At 41.8% G+C, this 21,071-nt stretch overlaps 1 protein-coding gene across 10 annotated transcripts in view; it reads right to left on the reverse strand.

Moving 5' to 3' along the window:
* The window catches only part of GluClalpha (glycine receptor alpha 1), a 55,914-nt gene extending 34,843 nt beyond the window's left edge, over positions 1-21,071 (reverse strand). For 3 of the 10 annotated variants that reach the window (XM_019055090.2, XM_019055089.2, XM_072296019.1), the window contains exons 1-2: positions 20,646-21,066; positions 436-508 (exon numbers count right to left, since the gene is read on the reverse strand). In XM_019055090.2, the coding sequence (XP_018910635.1) occupies positions 436-494 (59 nt within the window). In that variant the 5' untranslated portion in view covers positions 495-508; positions 20,646-21,066. Of the gene's footprint in view, positions 1-435; positions 509-20,645 lie in introns of all 10 variants that reach the window. The other 7 variants (XM_019055086.2, XM_019055083.2, XM_019055085.2 and 4 more) reach the window with 4 other exon arrangements.

Consider the following 21,071-nt stretch of genomic DNA (forward strand, 5'->3'; position numbering starts at 1 on the left):
CAGAGGCGGATCCAGCAATCTGACAGAATCGGATTGCAATGCCTCCATTTAAACATATGCTAAACAATCGATTCTTGTAGGAACACCTGGCCCCTCCAAGAATCGATACATTTTCATAGGTTTAAGGAGAAAAATCACTGTTGCCAATTTCCCCTGCCAGTTACTTTTGTGAAATAAACATTCATCTATATAATATTTCATAACCTCTAATGGGCCGCGGGAAAAAAATCATAATCTGTACCACCCTATCTTTTTTATTATCAATGCTCAAGGATTTTCTGATCGACCATCCAATTATTTTTGTCTGAAATATCATCTTTGAATTTTTCTCTGCCGTCCTCTGCATTCATTGTATGGTGCAACCCTCTAAGTTTACTGATTGTAAGCAGAGAAAATTGAGTGCACCAGGGTCATGTTAGGTATTGAACTACTTACCATCCTGAATTGATGAGGCACATCGTCAACATGATGAAAATACTTTTGTACAAAGACATTGTGTCAGCTTGTCCTGAAACAAATGATACACAACTTATTACATCGAGAAATCAAAAAGTAGACTCTATAATTTTAATGAAGTATTCAATTGGCTACGCGGGAATGAATAGGTTTTAGGTACGATTTAACACAATACTTGTCGACAGGGCCGGATTAAGGGGGTGGCCACATGGACCGCGGCCCATGGCGGCAAATTTTGCAATTTTTTTAAATGTAGGTATAAAAAAAATCGGTTTCAGAAAAAAAAATAATCCATAAGGAAAGGAAACAAAACCTCTTTTTCCTGAGAGTAAAGTAATTTCTAATTTTGTCGTTTTTCGGTGATACAAGAGACAGAATCTTTAATTAGTCGAGTTAAGAGAGGAACTAAACACGCAATTTGGCCTGGAGCTCAGCGGAGAGAGGAACGATGACGAAGACTTGAGATGAAAAGGACAAGCCCTCGGCGCGGCGCGGTCAGCATGTAACACATATTAGCGCCTACAAGACTGCATGGATACTTCACCCATTGCGCCAAACACAATGCGGTCACGCGGTTAGGAGCGGTTGGCGTGAAACTCATAGCGCCTACAAGACTGTAAGAATACTTCACGCATTGCGCCAGACAGTGCGATCAGCGCGATGCGACGCGGCGCAGCGGTGGAAGTTAAAATTATAAAACCACATTTATGTTTGTTCTTTCATAATTTTTTGGTTCATTTCTTATAAATGGAGGATCTTGTCCACACAGAGATAGGTTTACAGAACATAACTTTCGCGTCAAGTTCCGTGAAATTTTGCTAGTCCTCACCGAGTAAGTTTACGCCCTTTTGGACAATGACAGAAGATCCACCATCTCGATTTTTCCATTTACTTTATTTGTAAAAGTGACGTTAGACGATCCTCTATCGCAGTCTAGAATTGCGTAAACTCATTTGGCGTGAACTCATTCGTCATTTTCCGAAGGAAATGACTAAATGTGATGGATAACTATAAGTGTGCATTTATATGGATAAGCTGTTAAGCTGATTCCGGATAAACTGATATCAGTTAATATCCAACTAGAGTCCACGCCAAAGAAGTAACGCCTTCTTGCACTGCCACAGAAGATCTGCCATCTTGATTTTTCCATTTAATATACACTTAAAAGTGACACCAGACAATCTTCTATCGCAGTCTGGAAGTGTGTAAACTTATTTGGCGTGGACTCTAAAAAACATCAAGCGAATTCTTCACCTTTCCTCAATCGTCATTTTCAGAAGGGAACGACTAAATACGGCTAGCTGAGCGTTTATTCCGCCCCGTCGGACGAGAAGAAAAGCCGAGAAATCTCCATAATCGTCAATGCTTTTGACTGCTCGTATTTTTAGCCGCTCAATCGGGTTGCTCCTGAATGGGGGTGTAAATCTAAGTACTTATGAATTAGAGGCGCAACTGGAGCCGAGACAGCTTCGGAGTTTGTAAGCTTTTAGGGGAAACGTCAAGCGCCGGAGCAGTGGAGCAGTGAAGCAGACAACAATGGTTGACAGAGGCAAAGCTATTAACGGGACACAAAAGTGGCTCTTAATAAAAAGAGAGTGGTATCTTGAGGAAACAACTTTCGCTAAGTGAACCGTCCGCGCCGCGTCGGCAGCGAGTAAATATAGGTTAAAAGAGGGAAAGACGGCCCCGGCCGAGCTGGCGCGCTGGGAGAAATGGCAAACCGAATCTCCTGAAATTGATCCAGTCGTCAAGGAAACAATGATGTCAAGAAATCCAGTGACGTCATCGCTATGACGCGCTGCGCCCCGGCGCCCTATTTACTCCCGTTTTCCGTTTGCGCACACAGCCTCCCCCCGATTCCGGTTAACCCGGTCCATTGCCTCGGTTCTCGGTTCCTTGCCCCCCGTTCCCCGTTCGCCGTTCCGCGTTCCCGGGTTCCCGCTCCCCCCACAGAGCTCCACTTCCGGCCGTGAGCCACTTATTTTACGCAACCGTTTCACCGTTTGGACATTCAATGAATCTGAATAAGATTCCTTTTGTGTCACTCCGCCTCGGTCTTTGCCCGCGACCTAATAATCAGAAGTTCAAAAACCCCCATTTAATTTCAAGAGCTCGTGCCTCGTTGAGGGAGGTTTTTTTTTTTAGAAAAAAAAAAAAAATGTTCCCTCATTAAGAAGCATCACGATCCGGCTCACCGCACTGCTCCCGACTGGAGCTACTGTTTTTTGTCTCAATTGTCGAATCCGTTTTGCCCTCCCCCGAAAGTTCGCCTCCTTCTCTCGCCGACGTTCTCAATCTCTCGGCGCTGAAAAAGAAGCGCAGTATTATGATACCCTTACAAAAGGCTCCTGCTCACGTAAAAGCTTGGGTTTCCTCAAGTGTGTGATTATACTTTTGTGTGTGTGTATTGAGCACACTAGACTCCTCCGCGAGATGAGGTGTTCGAGAACGCGCTGGGTTCGTACCTTTGCTCCGAAGTTTGTCTAGGTTTAAAATGGCGCCCCACAAAAGAAAGGTCAGATCGAGGTCGAGAAAACTTGGGCGATGAAAAGCACACACTGAGAAAAAAAGTTCGGGTATTTGAACCGCAAGTTCAGTGTTGCATATCGACCGCACTATTTGGTCCTCATAAACATGCTCTCGGTTGAGGTAGTTTTCATAGTCGTTGCTTAAACAGCTCCTCTCCTTGGGGAGACGCCACACAGTAGAACGAGCTAATAAAAGAGGTCGGACATGAAATTCGACAAATTTCCAAATTTTGATGTTTCCTTCGTCAAAAATTCAATTTCAAGGGGAGTTTCTGAAAGAAATTTTCAGAAAAAAAAAACAATTAAACTACCCCTAAACTTGTCTGTTTCATATTTTCGAAAATATAAGCTTTCAAAGTTTCCTGGTTTGGTACGATTTCTCCTATTGACTTGGTCCTTAGTGCGTCATCTAATTTAAATTGTGATTAAGGGAAGTTTAAGGCGGTTTCGACATGGCTTCATTGAAAGACATATTTAATGAGCCTTGAGCGATATTTAAGAGTCTCACTTCGGAAATTTTAGGCGCATTTGGCGCGTTGGCGCCTGAGAGTTTCGAACACTGATGTTAATTCTTTATAGTATTCTGTCTCTCGTCATCATAATAGCGCCTACAAGACTGCATGAATACTTCATGCATTGCGTCAAACACAGTGCGGCCAGCAGCGGTCGCGGTCAGCGTGAAACGCATAGCGCCTACAAGACTGCGTGAATACTTCACGCATTCCGCCAAACACAGTGCGGTCAGCGTGAAACGCATAGCGCCTACAAGACTGCATGAATACTTCACGCATTGCGTCAAACGCAGTGCGGTCAGCATGAAACGCATAGCGCCTACAAGACTGTAGGATCAGGTACAACAACCAGTGAGTGTTTTAGTAGCTGCTCCCACGAGATTCCCGCGGTGTTAAAGTGATTTTATTCGAAGGCAGAAATTAATTTTCCTCTAATAATGATTAATAATTGACGTGCTGAGCAGTCTTTTTGTACGCAGAACCGACACAGCTCGGAATTCATGAGCCATCACTGAGCAAAGAAATTTCTGATCACATGGCTAATCGATCATGGCTCAATCGCATGGCTGAAGACGGTATTAATTCTCGCAGGGAACTTTTTTCTTGTCAGGTTACATGGAAAATGTTCTCTTCAAAGATAAATGCAGTATTAAGGCTATCCTCTACGTAATTTTCCTAGCAGCGTTGACAGTTACATTTTTACTTTAAAAAACGAAAATAGATGGAAAAAACTATTATAAATTACGAGTTACAGAACCCTTTTTGTTTACTTAAAATTAAAATTAATAAGAAACTTACTGGAGGGGGGTATGAAACAACTTGACATCAATTTTTTGTCAACTTCTGAAAATCACACATATTGATACTAAATACAAAATGAAATGATAAGTATGCAACGTGAAAACTAAAGTTTTGTTTAGAGTTTGCGTTAAAATTTACTTTAATGAAGTGATGAATAACTTTTAAAACTGCAAGGCTGCATTTTCACGTAAAAAAGAACTTGGACTTTGTATCCGAAATTTCTATTTAAAAACAAGCTATTTATCATTTATTTCAACAGCTAATGCTACGAGGGTTTTTTAGGGTTTGAAATCTCGTTAAAACAGTTATTGACCCCGGCTGTAGAGCATTGCCAAATTTTTCGACGAGACATACCGAATTACTGACAATATATTCTTATCATTATCGTTCTTATCTGCACATTTTTAGCCGTTCATTGTCTCAATGCACGGCAAGTTGGCAGCGAATCAGGAAGAGCCGTAGAGCCGTGCGCTAGACGCATATTATGACGGTTCAACGTGCCGTGTTGAATGCATTCTTATCGAGCTTTGCTACACTGTTGTGCCTAGTAACACGAATAAGGTTAGAAGAACTTTGAAGCCACAGTTTAATTCCACCTGCATGCTTTTGGCTTTTGTTCGCTCCCACTTCTCCGCTCCCTCGCTCTCACACACTGTCAAAAGAGCACACTCTCAATCAACTCACGACTTTTATCTTCTCTTTCGCATAAACTTTTTCTCCCCCCTCTTTTTTTTCAGCCCCTCACCGCTGCGCACTTCACTTTTCTCATATTTAGCCTCAGCCTCCTCTTCAGCGCCTGGGATGAGCACTGCCTGTAGTGTAAGCTCTAAAGTGCCTGCCTCCTTCTAAAAAGAGAGAGGAAAAATTCACGGGAACTTGTAAAAAGTATCGCACTGCGCAGCCGTTCAACTTCAAAATATGTAGGATATATTTATTTATGACAAGCGACTTTAAACATGCAAGGTAGAGATCCTGTGTAGTAACGAGTGATTTGCGATTTTATCGACTTCGTCCATGTGAAATTCCGCGAGACCTGAGAGGCTACTAGGAGTCTAGTTTAAAATCAACATCTATAGGCTCGTAAAAAGTCTCCAAAGTCGACGCCATAATACGTTTGGTTCCTTATGTTTTTTCTTATTCTTCACATTTTGTTTTCTCTGTTAGGTTTGGTTTTCCTTTCTGAGTGGCTTTTGTCTTCTTGGGTTGATTGTCTTTGGGTGTTGGTTGGTGTTGATGGGTTGTTGGGTGTCTCGTACACTGAAAAATCAGTTACGGGCTATATAGACGTACCATCCATTCCGGGCTGAGAGGCCGAAAGTTATAGTTGCTGGAGTCGTAGCTTCAATTGCTCCGGGTGCTACGCCAGGAACTTCCAAACTCTGAGCCCGGAACGCGGACGGTATGTCTACATAGCCCATTATTATACGGCTTCCACAGCCGGAGTTTTTTTTTTAAATTTATTTATTTTTAGTGTAGTGGTGCTAGGTACGATTACATCCTTTTACAAATTAGTCAAACTATCCATGAATTAATAGGGCTAAGATAGAAAAACATAAAAAGGGCCGTCACCCTACGTATCATGGTACAATACTGCCAAGACATCAGACTCCATGTTCTATCATAGCGTGCTCACTTGATCACCTAGTCCAAAATCTTGGAGCCCATGCTCACTTTACTATGGACCTGTTTTTTTCCAAAAATTATATTAGATTTGGTGCATGCCCAGCGAAGAAAGTTGAGCAATGAGCAAAAAGTTCATGATCTTGAACGAGATAAGCACTCAGCAGGGAAACATACTGAGGCAAGAGTGAGCATAAAGCCCAATGTTGAAAGAAATTAGGGTGTTAAATTAACATCCTGGTTGTCAGAAAAATATGCGCCGATCCTTAAAACGTTGGTCTCTTCTGCTCTTGCAGTTCATTCAACATCCTTAGGATGTAAAATCAACAGCAGGGGCAGTCGAGACATGCCTATTCAGGAGTTGTACACTTTTTAACGATCAGAGTGTGAATTTAACAAATCGATTTCGGTATTTGGGCGCGATGCAAACCCATTCAAAAACTTTGCGTGACAGAATTTAAAGCTGTGTAAAGCTGGAGATGTTTAAGCTCGCAGGTTGTTGGCGGGTATGTGGAATGTGCGTGTTTCGGCATCGTTTAACACAATATCACTCTCAAAAGGACATAGACATTAGACATGTCGTGACAAGGAGCAGTCTACCTCGCGAAAGGTCGCGTAATGATCTCGGCCGTTGTTTGTTTTGTCACCTCTCCCTTCTGAAGTTGAGATAATAGCGATAAAACGTCTTGTTTACATTAAGTCTCGTCCGGGAGCATGTCGTTAACTTTATGGCTTTGGTGTTGTCACCTGGCCGATGGAGCGTCGTAAAAGAGTTTAGACAATTTGTCAAATCTTCATTTCACTTTACGTTCTCCGAGAAATGCTAACATCTTTAAAAGTGCTTGATGGGTCTGTGCTCTTTCTTTAATAGAATTGTTTCCAATTGTTCCGCTAATTTCGATCATTTGAAAACAATAAAATGTTTGGCTATAATTTAAGTTCCAGGTTGGAGAAAGTTTAAAAAGCTCAAGTAAAGTATTAATAAAAAAATTGAAGAACAAAAATGTACTGAGTGAAAATATGAAAAGTAAAAATTGTTCTGACGATGTGACGGATACTTTTCGGCCGAAACGGTGAAAAAATGTGTTCTTCTCATATAATTTTAATTGATTTTATATCGATACGAACATGAATGGAATTCTTCATTCTTTTTAGTTTGTCCGTTTATTGTTTGGTGGATTAAGTAGAACGGGCTTGTTTTAGCGGCTAATTCAATCCCCGTGAATTAAATTTAATTCATCAATTTCATAAAAGTAATTATTCTCATGAATGTAAGAGGACGCTCAAATTACAAATTTATTTCGATTTGAATTAAAAGTAGAGTATCTAAATTGTCCTAGTTCTTCAGAGTTTCGGTGTGTTTATTCTGATGTTGCTTTGTGTACACTTCACGCACCAAGATCCCAAAATAACTTCACACGGATTTCCTCTGCCATTACGCCGTGCCCCTCAAACGATAACTATTCGTACTTGGCGGAGGTCAATTTTGCCTAATTTAGAATGTGAAGGCGCGTACAACTAGCGCGGAGACTTTTCTCGATATGCTTGAGTTGAAAATAGATGCTTTAATTTCAAAGAAATCGATAGTCCTCTTTTGGAATCATGAGGAATCCTCGACCAGTGAATAAATGTCAATTCATTATGAATTATAGCGTTTAGGACTAACACACACTAACCCGCAAGGGGAGCGAAAAAAGTAATAAAACGACACGATTGGGAGGCACACGCCGCGCTTAGTTATCAATTCAAGTAAGATATTTGAGCGAAAGAAATGATAAGGGCATGATATTTGTATCTCAAATTATTTGTCATCAAAACCACCTACCGGTTAAAAAATTAACCGTTGTGTCACACGACTCAAGTAATTGAAGGAAGAGAGAAACCTTTGGACGAAGATCACCCGTCTGACAGAGCCCCTCGACCAGGAACGCAACGTATTAGCAGTTTTGAATGCCCTTTCTCATCGACCAATGACAACTTAAATCGATTGCTGTGTGAAATTTGCCTGATCGGACGAAAGATTTTAAGAGTATCTTCTCTTGGAGATGGATCTATGACGATTTTAACCGGGCCGTTAGAAGGGAGATATCAGCAAAGATGTGTTTCATAGCCGGCGAGACGGTAGCGCGAAAGTTCGATATGTGGAGTCGATGCATCGAAATTCAAACTATGATAATGTTTCAAGATGAACTTGAATGGCCTCAGTTTGTATGTACCTGTTGAATGCACGCGCGCAATTCCTCAAAAACTGCAGACAAAGCAGTATTCGTGGCTCCAGTCGGCTTGAGCGCTGCCCATTGCTAGACTATTCCAGACCCTCGTCATAGAGAGGTATCGCGATTAGTCGATCGATAAATCGATTTATTCTTATCGGTGATGTTCAAGAGGTCATACTGTTGTGCAGATCTAACGGCAGGGTACGGAATTAAAAGCCACAATATATGTTTCCTGTTCAAAATCTTACGTATAAAATACTACGGACGGGTTAATACTTTTCACATTCAAATCGTAAGTTAGAAAATAATGGTTTTTGTCCACGTGAACTCACACCTTAGAAACTCACAGAAAAACCAGAGTCGATACTAGATCCAATTCGAGGACTAAAGCAAATCCTGTATTTTTTACGAAGGAAGTCTTTTCCTGAGTACTAATTTATTCTGACTAAATTAAAGATGATTTGTGTTAGAAGAGGAAGGTAATGCGTGTAAAATCAAGTTCTAGTTATATTTACAAAACATATAGTTTGATTACAATGCCCAATAGATCGTATTCGATAGTGCGGTTCGATGTATTGTTTGGTTCAAATAGAATATAACCCCAAACAAAATTTTAGGATTTAGGTAGGAAAAGCTGGAAATGAGAAAATGCCTTACAATTTCACTTTTCCTTAAAATTTTATACCCATAGGAATCAAAATCCTATGACAAGAAACCCGTTCCCTCGGATTACTCAATTGACTTTTGAGGCTACGTTTACATTTTAAACCAATCGATATCGATACAATCTCGTTCGTTTGATGTATCGAATACGATCAATTTCGTCGCGCCGGTACCGGCGCACAGTGGAACGAGTCAATGGGGAGGTCGGACAAAATTTGGAAACTTCAAACGCTTATAACTCAATTCATACAAAATTTTGAGGTTTTAAAAGTGGTTCCATCGGTTTTCTCGTAAAATTTTCTTCAAGAAGCACCCCTTAAAATTTAAAATGTGACGAAATGAACATAACAATTTGCAGCTTTAGTAAAGAATTTCATGTCCGACCTCTCTAATTGACTCGATCCACTGTGCGGCGCGGCGGCGCGGAGAGAAAACTCAAAGCTCCGTGCACTTTGTGCGTTGCAGTCAAATGACCATCAGGGTGGAGCGACGATGTTCTCGTTTTCGTGTCGGGAAGTTTCCTGAGAGAGACTTAGACTTCCAGCACTCGATACTCCGTGGATGGTCCCGCGTGGGGTTGAGCATGAGAGGGGAGACGGTGCGCGCGCGATGGAGGGGCTGTGCACTTCGTCGCTCCCCAGACGTAAGGGCGTTTCTCGATTTCCGCATGAGCTCTAGAAAGCATGGGTTTATATATGAATCAGGGCTCACGTGGCATTCGAGATACGCCCTTACGTCAGAGGAGCGAGGACTTGTGCATTGCTCTCTACTTTGCGATACCTGACTCTACTCCTGCTTCCATAGGAAACGGCATGATACAGTCTCCTTAAAAATACCGAATCGACTCGGTAGCCAATCGAAATTTACTGGTGGCTCCAATCTTTGTTTGTTTTCCTGTTTTCTCTTGCTTTTATGACTTTATTTTTTTAACAGGGGCGCAGCCCCCTGACCGCTTCGCGGTTCAACCCCCGAAGCGCTTCACGTCCCAGGCATTACGCGTTATTTTTATGACTTGGATCGCGTTTAGCAGAAAAGAGCCAAGCCACATCAGCTATCGCCAAATTGAACTGGGCAATTTAATTTTTTTCAAGAGAACGTTCATGCAATTTCCTTTGAAAATGTTGAGGAATTCGCTTTGTACAATTCAGAAAATTCACTGAAATTTGCACAAAAATCCGCACAACCGTTTTCATGTGAAAAATGGAAGTGCCCAAGTAAATTTGGCAATTGCTAATGTGGCTTGATTCCTTTTTGCTTAACGAGGTCAAATTTATATTATAGAGTCATATATTGGCTCCTAGGTACCCAAGACGTTCTTGTATACGCAAAGTCCCAGGTCGAATCAAAATGACAAGTATATACAATGATTTGATGTTTTGGAGTTTTGTTATTTATAATAAGAGATACTCTTTTCACACGTTTATCTTTTTGGTAACTTACTGGTGCTTCCTCAAGCTCCCCCCCCCCCCACCATATGCCATGGGTGGTCGTCAAAATAACTTCCCTGACACGACACAACTCTCGCCAAAATAACAATTTTTAGACGTGCGCCTAAGCCAGGGAACTTTAAGAGAGAGATCTTTAAATATTTATTTTTTCCTGTTCGTCTTCCAAAATGATTATTGATTTGGACACATTACAACACTGTTTGGGCAAACTCAACCTTAACTTTTCTTAAATTTCAGAAATAAGAGACACATTAAAGCGCGTTGAATACAGCGCAAAGATACAATAAGTATCCGTTTCTGATGGACGTCCGTGCTGTATCTGCAAAATTGAAAAAAATCACGAAAAAAGTTAAAAAACGGGGCCCGATTACATCCATTCCATCTTCCGCTGTATTGCTCACGCGGCCCTTGGAGCACCACTAAAAACGAGAATAACAAAACCGACCCAACATGGAGAGAGAGCAAGGAAAAGGACGCGTGCTGACGACGGCGCAGAGATACAACTATTCGTACTCGATGGATGTCCGTGTTGTATCTTCAAAATTGAAGGCGCGATGGCGCGAGGCGTGAACCCACACTGAGTGCTCCTATATGATTATGCTGCGAATGAGGTGCCGCTCAGCTTCGGGGAAAAAGTTAATTCACGAGGCCTGATTACATCTCTCCTATGTTCGGTTGTGTTCACATTCGCTTTTTTTTTCAATTTGACGTCTGATTCTTTACTAGGATGTACATTGTACAGACCTACAACTTAAGATAGGATACCGTTAGAAGTAATCAGGTCAATTTGACTCGACTACTTCTAACCTGGGATTTCATTTCTTTACTCGAAAACGTGTGCGCGGATTCCTTTGATAATGTTGAGGAATTTGCCTCGTACTGTGCAGAATATTCATTGAAATTTGCACAAAAATCTGCATAACCATTTTCCTGTAAAAATTAAATTCCCCAATTAATAACTCCATGTTTACCATATCTGCTGGTTTATTTATAGTATAAGAATTAGGTGAAACCTTTTTATTCTTTATTTTATAAGCTATACAACTATGCTTTTCTGATTAATTAGTATTCTGGTTAAATATAATATTTTTTATATTAACCAATTTAAGTTTAATTCTATAAATTTGAATAGAAAAATTATAATTTTTATTTATGGTTTAAGAATTTCTGGATTTCCACCTTTTCTTGGATTTAGCTGATGGCAATGGCTGATGCGGTTTGGCCCCTTTCTGCTTAACGTGGTCCAATTGTCGGAGGGGAAACACGAGTAAGGATCTTGGATCGGCGGGGAAGAAAACGAAGAAGGACAGGAGCGTAAACATAGGCATTTGTAGTGTCGATTGTGCCGCGCGCTTGTCAACGGGCGAGGCTTTTCATTCGCGGAAAAAATGATGGATTTCCACGAGCTAAGCTCCATTAATCTTCATTATTCCGAGACTGATAAGCATTGACGGATATTTTACAAGCAACATTTTCTTCGGGCTCCGTCTTCATCTCTTCCTCCCCGTCCTCCGCCCCCCCCCCCTCTCATCGCTCACTGTTTCCCTTTCAACTCTTTTCTTTGGATTACTTCTACTCAACCCGATTTTCTCCCCTTTCCGAGTCGAATCTCCCGGCGTCTTCGGGGTCAACGCGCTGTTTCCACACTTTTCAGGTACTGCCCGCGCCCTTTATTCCTCGCGCCAAAATACCCTCAGTCGGGCTCATTTCCCTCTTTTCCTCCTTCAATATAATCCCCCCCTGATTTTCTCGTCGCCTTTCATAACCCCGGGGTTAATTATTTATCTCGTCTTTCGAGGCTTTCCTCGACGGTTTGGTTGTTTAGGGCTCATGAATTTGATTCCGAAAACCGTGGCTCTTCGAGGACATTGCGATGTCGCAAAAAATACGCAGGATCCCGTTTTTCTCAACGGGAAGCATGGTGTAGTGGCGTGGCGTGCTTTGCGATGTATCGATTGATTTGCCATTTAAATTTATGGGAAAGGATCGATAGACAGGGTGTTCGCAGCGAACACCTTAATAATCGATTCTTTACCATAGCTTCAAATGGAGAAATATCGATAATCGATCATTCACGCCACGCCACTGTGGTGTACGGACCGGCGCACAGTGGATCGAGTCAATTAGAGAAATCGATCATGAAATGTTCGACTGAAACCGTAAATCTTGATGTTAATTTCGTCACATTTTAAATTTCAAGGGGTGTTAATAGAACACATTTTCACGAGGAAACCAATGGACGCTCTTTTAAGGACCTCAAAGTTTTGTGTAAACGGAGTTATAAGCGTTTAAAGTTTCCAGATTTTGTCCGACCTCTCTTATTGACTTGATCCAGTGTGCGGCGTATCGGATGCGATCAATTTCAATTTGAGAAAAACTTGATTGGTTTTCTTTCTTTGTTTTACCTAAGATTATGAAATTCATTCCATTTATTATATATTTATTAAATTTTTAGTGAAATTAATTAATTAATTAGTATTTATAAATAGTTGCGTCTTGTGTTTTTGGTAGTGTAATATGAGTAAGTAGTTCTAGAATACAACAAATATAATTAGGATATTCATCTATGAATAATATTTGTTGAACGCAAGTTTGAACATGTTAGCGTGTTCAGAAGTTGTAATCACGCACCGATAAAAAATATAAAAACGAAGCCTTCATGCGAGCGCTCTGATTTTTGGTTTTTTTTGCAAAATTTAAGGAGCTTATGTAAAATTTTATTATAGAGAGGGAATTTTTCATCAAGTTTAAAGTATTTGCTTTCCCTTTTTTTTACGTAGACTAGGGCCAAATTGGATAAAACCACACAAAACTAAGGTACATTGACATAAATTGAATAACGCTGATGAAATTATTATCATGCATGAGTGTTCTACTCAGTCTCCTTTTATTACAAATTCTAATATTCTAGAGTAATTTTTTTAAAAAACAAATATGAAAGTATTCCAAAAATAGGGTACACAACTGATCATGCGTAAGCCTTTTTTCCCTCGTAAACAAATGCTATATTAGTTCTTACATCAATTATCATCCTAACTGCTTTAGGCAAGAGCTGCGATCCAAATGTAGCTACCACAGTTTCGACTGATATTGATGTCAGTCCGCTGAATACAACTATACGTACTCTACGGATGACCGTGGTGCAGATCCACAAAATTGAAGGCGCGACGATTTGCCGTGCGCTCTCGCTGTCTCAGAACCAAGTGGCGTCGTGCGAATATATGCCACTCAACGCCGCTATCAAAGATCAAAGTATTAGAGTTCATCCGTGCAAACAGCCTCCGTTTTTGATACCCTAACATCGATTTGATACGTGGACAGCATAATTGGATAGTCTCAGTTCAGGTCACAGCGTTCCACGCATTGTATAGAGGTTGCACAGATAGGGATGTTTTTTTGTTCCCTAAAGCCTTATAAGCCTTATAGTTTTTATACGAGCTGAAAGTGAGCATCTCAATCAATAATACTTTATACCGAGGTTGAAAACCTCAAGGCTTTAACTACGGCGTTGAAGACGAAATGATATTACCTCTTCTCTCTTAAAAAAATAAACTTGTTGTTTAGACATGACGGACTTTTATTCATACTTTGACGCAAAGATTGTTAGTTTAATGTTTCCGGCGGTGAAATATTTTCAACATATTATAGGAAAAACAATGAAATATCAATGAATAAATAATTACTATACAATTTTTAAATTATATTTAAATTTACATAACGTCATGAATGATAGTGTCATCGTCGGTTCCCACAATGAAAAAGGTACTTTTTTTTCTTCTTCTTCTTTTTTTCTTTTTTTTACAAAATTTTAGCAGTATATCAAAAACATTATTTAAGCCCGGAGCCAGCCTTATTATAATTTGTTTAAAGACCAAGGGAGAATCAAGGCACAGGACCATTTGAAATTATTCTGTTACTGTCGAGCTTGATTTGAAACTTTCCTTTAGGATAAGTTCGAAAGTTTTAAAGCAAAAATAGAAACATTCAGAGACATCTACAATGATAGCATAATGACTAAGTTCAAATGCCGCTTGTGGAATTCTGCCTGTAATAGAACGACGTCAGAAACAAGAACAGCACAGTAAACAAACAAAAAACAATAATAAAAAAAAAAAAAAAAACCCTGTGAACTTTCGCTCCGTAGCTAGGAAAACTCAGCTCTTACGGAGCGTAGCCCGGATAATTTTTGGGGGAAATGAAAAGAAAGTGGGAGGGGGGGCGGGGGAGGGTGTTAGACGCGAGAAAAGTCATCGTGGCGAGGACGAGAGACCCTCCGGCCTCAAAAACCTCGCACCTCAGCTCCGACATTTCCGCGGGGCTTTGTTTCAAAAAATCTGGAACGATGCCGTGAAATTAATTTCAGCTACAAGTGTAGCAAGTAACTACGTGCTTCCTGGGATCGAGACCTGGGACTCCCGGGCAGTGTTGCCAGGGCGCGTCCACCCGGCGCACAATGGGTGGGCGAAGTCGGAAAAAAAATGGAAACTTTCAAGCTACCTTCTATACAAACGTACTGAGGAAAAACGCCCTATGAAGATGAGAGAGTTGCCAAATTTCCTCTCTTCAAATATTAATTTTCGAGACGAATAATGAATGTTCCTATTTGAAATTCTCTGATTATTTAGATCACATCGCGAAGAAAATTCTGGTGAAAATTGGGCGGAAAATTTTCACAAGTTTTCCTGAAAATTCGTATTTTACCGAAAGAAATTTGGCAACGCACGAATGTTCATACGACGTTCTTTCTGAGCAGTATACTTCAACTGCCTTGCGAGGACATAGACATGATACTTGGTTTTGGGTTCCCGGAGGAGTTGCACTGCGGTTAGAATTCCAGATGATTATTCCCAGCAATGAGGATTCTATCGGAATACGCACATATTTCGAGCTATTCCCAGCGGGGTCACTTTCACGCACTTTACACGCAATTCGTCTCTCATGCATTTGGTCCCTCGGGCCCGCGGATAAGCCGTGTAAGCTTTCAAAGCTTACATCTCCGTCAATACAAAACGTTGAAGTTTGAAAGGTGGTTTTTTCTTGAGCCCCTCATGGAAGGCTCGCCTTATAATTTATTGAGCGATAAAATGCCCATAAAAATTTGCAACTTAGGTCAGCAATTCGACCGCGTTTAACACCTCGTCGCTCCTCTGACGTAAGGGCGTATCTCAATTTCAACGAGAGCCCTGTTTTACGTGTAAATCCATGCTTTCTGTGGCTCATGCGGGAATCGGTACACGCCTTTACGTCAGAGGAACGACGACTTGTGCATTGCTCTCTACTTCGCGATACCTGACTCCACTCCTGCTTCAATAGGAAACGGCAACTTTCTTAAAAATGCCAAATCAACTTGATAGTCACCCAAAATTTCCTGGTGGTTCAAATCATCATTTATTTTCCCGTTTTCTCTTGCTTTCACGACTTTATTCTCATATTAGGGGACTGCGCTTCCTGACCGCTTCGCAGTTCAACCCCCCGGACGCTTTACGTCTCAGGCGTTATGCGTTACGCGTTATTTTTATGACTTGGATCGAGTTTAGCAGAAAAGAGCCAAGCCACATCAGCGATTGTCAAATTTAGCTGGGCAATTTAATTTTGTGCGCTACAACGTTCATGCGGATTCCTTTGAAAATTTTGAGGAATTTGCTTCGTACTATGCAGAAAATTCACAGAAATTTGCACACAAACCCGCACCACTGTTTCCACGAAAATAAATTAAATTTCCCCGATCAAATTTGACAATATCTAATGTGGTTTGGTCCCTTTCTGCTTAGCGCAGTCCAATTTCATAGAGGAAAAAAATTAGGTGTTTGCATTTCGGGCATCTTGGATTTTTTTGATGACGTAGGTCGGTATAGCGACTTTTATCATCAATTTTCTCGGAAATAGTGTAATTAATGGAGAAAAGTCGTTCCAACAAAAGTGCTTGAAATTATATCATGAGTTGATTTAAGCCAAAAAATGGGACATTATGGTTCATTTTTCATACTTCGAATTCCGTATTTCGCTGGCCAGGTTGTACCGACCTACGTCACAGGGTAAACAAGCCTCAAGATGCAAACACCTCCTTTTTTTAATTTATGGTCCAATTTCAAGTCCGATTTCTCTGGAAGTCTAGCTCCAGGGTGCGGCGGCGAGCGGCGCCCTCTGGCGGGCGGCGCGGCAACTGGGATCCCGGTCCGTAATTACGGCGCCTTTGGAGCCCGACGCCCGACGCGCGAGACCTTTTTTCTGGGAGCTCGCGGTGCGACTTATTGCGGTGCAGTGCCCGGATCGAGGCTTTGACTTTGATTATGCTTCGCTTGAGAACTTGTATAAATAACCGCGACCAAGAGGTGAGAGTTTCCCGCGGCGTGCGGCCCCGCGTCCCGCATTGCTCCCGCATCCCACACACGCTGCACGCCTCGAGAAAATGTGTCAAACGTGTTCTTCAGAGAAAAGCGAACAGACGAGAATGAGATCTGCTCGGCGAGCACTGGACTCATGCGTTCGAGTTGATGATTACTGTTTCTGGGCCGTTAACTCATGATGAGATAATCATGTGAGATATTTCAGCCGACTTTTTGAAGCCGCCCCCCCCCCCCCCCGGTGCTCCCATTCCATGTCCATCGAAAATTCCGGGGCTCGAAACCTTTTGGTTCCAACTTCTCCCACTCCATGGCAGTCATACGTTCCGGGATTTTTTTCGGATTGTTTCAAAATTTCCGAGAAAGTTTCGGAAAATGCAAAAAATCCGGAACATTTCGGGAATTTTAAAAGTTTTGTGAAAAATTCAGGAAAATCTCAAAAGTTCCGGAATTCGGCACTAGTTCCGGGAAATTGGAGCACTGCCCCGGTGCCCCTCCCTCTTATATGACACTCGTGAGACAGCTTCTCACCCTCCTTTCAAATCTCATACAACTCGTCTGACCCCCTCCCCCACCCATATTTCAAAAATCAATGGAGAAGGTCTGAAAAATAATTGCAAATGTATTTTGACCGGAATTCTATTTTAAAATTTCTTTTTTGAAAAGGGAAGATTGCTTAAGCCAGAGCATGGCCCTCTTCCCCTTATACCCATCATTAAAACCTAGTATGACAAGCTTTTTACTTGAGTATCTTACGGAATACTTTATCGCCTCTGTCCCAGATAGTCCTTTATATTTTGAGAATTAATTTTCGATAATTGTGTTTCAATGACGCATCGACGGTGAAACTACGCGGCGCAGCCAACTCAATGTTTTTTATGGTAAATGGAAAAATGCGATATAATTGCGCCTGTCAGATTTTCTTTTCTCTTGCTGGTTTTTTTGTACAGTGGACAGTTAAAATATTCCCACCATTCTCACGACTGTATGGAAAAATGCCGTGAGTGAAGCTAGCCACGAGTGTAACCTGTCGTGAGGAGTTCCAGGACCGTCGCTTACGAGGTGTGTTTTGTTTGGCAAAAGTGCAGATAATCTTCATTTCTCATTTGTCAACGCGCAAATCATTTGTGTCAGCACTCAATTATGAAATTTCAAAAGTGAAGCATCATGTTGAATGCGCCCGTCTAATTTTACGAATGACGCAAATCCAATTACCTACACCACCGGGAGAACTCAAACTGACAAGAGGTTGCATTTTCATCGCTTTTTCTTGACTTCAGAGCGGAGTCAAACCAAAATCCACGCTCTAACGTAGTTGCAGAATTGACCGCGTTCATACTTCATAAATCCTTAGATTATCTGCCGATTTGCCGTATTTCCGTGCAAAGTTGCCGTGCAGTTAGGTTAGGTTAGGTTAGGTTAGGTTAGGTTAGGTTAGGTTAGGTTAGGTTAGGTTAGGTGGTAAAACCAACGGCATGTAGTTCACATAAAAGGATCGAAGTGAACGTGAAGTGGACCAAATTTTGCAAGAGGAAACCGCTACTTCTGGCTCATTTCAGAAACAACACATGAATCATCGGTTTCCCTATGCAGAAAGGTGCTTTTATGGAGGAGCCAGAGATCGTGGTCCTTCTTGCAAAATGTAGTCCAATTGTTAGTCGCCCTCCCAGAGAATTTGACTAAATTTTGCAATTGGGAACTACAATATCTGGATTAGTTTAAGAACAACGTATGTACAATTAGTTTCCCTATGCTTCTAAGTGTTTTTACAGATGAGCCAGGAATTGTAGTTTCGAACTGCAAAATTTGATCACTTTTGCCAATTAACTACAACGGGCAAACCTAATGAACCAGAAAATCCTTTTCCCCCCAGAGTTTCATTTTGCTAAATACGTTTAATTTTAATAAACGTAGAAAAGTCCTATACCTATTTAATTCTACCAACTTAGTCTGAGTATGTCACGTCCACCGTGCTATACTTACTACACCTTCCCTAAAACCACATCGATAAGCGTAACCTTCATTTTCATGATGTAAGCGGATTCGCATGTCAGAACGGGTGCTACTATACCCCAGCACTTAAGAGTTCTTACTAACTGATCGTTTCCTCCTTGAGGACAGCGGCAATCGAAAACCTCCTTGTCAACCGACGTGTGTCAAAAAATGAGTAATGATTTTATCCTCAACGTAGCACACATGTCATTGGCGACCTGTTATACATCGGATCTATTGATGGGAATGTGTCAGACCATCGAAAGCGCGCACCTCTTCATTTCCTCGGAGTGTTGCGGTTTTTGAACATGTATCATTTTTCAGAGGCAGTATGATGTTTCCGGGTAGATGACAACCGAAAGCGATCTTCAGATTATGAAGCGCCGGGAAATGTATGTCATCGTGGGAAATTTTGGAAAATTTATTTATGAATGGACTTTCAAGGACGGATTCACTCCTACGCGTCGTCCAATAGATTATCAGAAGCCCCATCTAGAGGGGGCTACTATTGGCTTCTCACTTAAAATTTTGCAAGAAAAACGATAATGCCATTGGTTTATATTTAAGATCAATTGTTAAGCTCATTAAAATTTCTCAAAGTTGAGTTAATAATCGTTAAGTTAAGAAAAAGTTCACATGTGCTATGAGTTAAATTCTGGGCACGAACACATACACAGATTTATACAGCTGCCTGGCGTTCTTCACTGAGGGAAGAAGTTCGGTCATATGAACTGTGTGAATACGGTTTCTACATCGGCCTTTAGAAATCGAGGACTTTAGCATTTCTAATTCAATTGCATCCCTCCCCCCTCCCCCTCCTCCTCTCATTGGGCGCCGCGCCGTCTGCGCCTCCTCCCAGGAAGTGCGCAGATTTAGGGTTAATTGCCTGCGCAAGGTTGCTATGATTGCAGGCTAAATACATATTTAAGTCCCAGTAAGGTGGCAATTCGTCGTATTCAGGAATACATCTGGTCACAATTATGCTGAAAGTAACTACGTGCAAAATAATTTTATCAAAAGGAATTATGCACATAGGACGAATTGACGAAAGCTGATTGGATGCTGATTTCGAGCATAAGGACAAGTGCAACTGTCGGTGGACTCGTTGAAGCATAGATCGAAAACACACCACCTCCACTTTTCTGGAAGTTTGTCGATCCTTCATCCTCTCCGATCAGACTCAACGAGTAGTCGCGGAACAGTGCTCGGATGGAGAAAAGGAGTAGAATTAGTCACCTGCAGAAGTGATTCCAGTTTCTATACACGCTTTTCCTGTTGAAATTCCTATTGAGACGTTAAACTAGGTGAGTCCATAAGACCGTCCTTCTAAAAAATGAGATGTAGCGTTTTTGAACTGAACAGTTGATACGTGAGCTACGTTAGTGTAGCAGTAGTTCCTGCCTTTGGGTCAAACTGAGTTCAGATGTAGTAAGATCCTGGGTCCTTACTATCAGTATACAGAAAGTTAGGTCTCGACGGATATCATGCCTCTATTCCTAAACTATACATTTGATTTACGGGCTAGGTTAGTCAAGGGGTTGCTTCCCTCTGGTTAGTATGAGATAGTGGGTGCTTACCCGCATGCAGTAAGTTGCGTCTCGCTGTGATTCTTGTTTTCTATCATTAAAATATACAATATGGATTTATAAGCTAGGTTAGTCCAGGATTAGTTCTGGTTAGTATGAGGTAAAGGGTGCTTACCTATCAGTGCGCAGTAAGTTGAGTCGGACGTGATTCTTGTCCCTGCCACTCTGCCGTGCTAAGGAAGAGCGCCGTATGAGCCTTCAGGCGTTGCCAAACCTCCCGTGACAAATCACTAATTTTCAGGAAAGTTTATGAAAATTCGTGTTTAAATTTCTCAGGTAATTTTGTTCAGATTATGGCCTGAATACCCTGAAAATTTCAGGGAAAACTACTCAAAACATTCCTCAAAAATAAACATTTCTTCAGAGGAAATTTGGCAACCCTCGAATGTTCATACGGCGTTCTTCCTCAGTACTGAACTATGCCATTGATATATGAGCTAGGTTAATCTAGGGGTTGGTATAGGATAGCGGATGCTTACCTATCAGTACGCAGAAAGTTAAGTCTCGACGCGCTCCTCATATAAGTTGCGACACCTGGGCGGGAGGATCACGGAGTTAGCGGGTCCATGGCATGGGCGATGGCGGCCAGGCCCGGGGCCAGGGAGACGAAGACGACGGTGAGAGGGAGATCGGGCCTCGAGCACTCCCGACATGGGCATCAGAAGGAGACGGGCGGCTGGCCCGGGGCCGCCGGGGCGAAGCGCGGCATTCGGGCGAGGAACCAGGAGCACATTCAAGGGGCGCGAGAGGTCGAGAGGCGCGGGTGCTGAGGACACGGACTCGGGACTCGGGGCTGCTGCGAGGCTGTACCCATACGAGGGCGAGGGCGCGGAGCCGGAGCTAGCAGGTGCGAAAAGCGTTTGGGCCAGCTATCGACTTGGGGCCAGACACTCACCGCGGGCGCG

Source organism: Bemisia tabaci, chromosome 2 (genome assembly GCF_918797505.1).
Source record: "Bemisia tabaci chromosome 2, PGI_BMITA_v3".
In the NCBI taxonomy this organism is placed as follows: Eukaryota; Metazoa; Arthropoda; class Insecta; order Hemiptera; family Aleyrodidae; genus Bemisia; species Bemisia tabaci.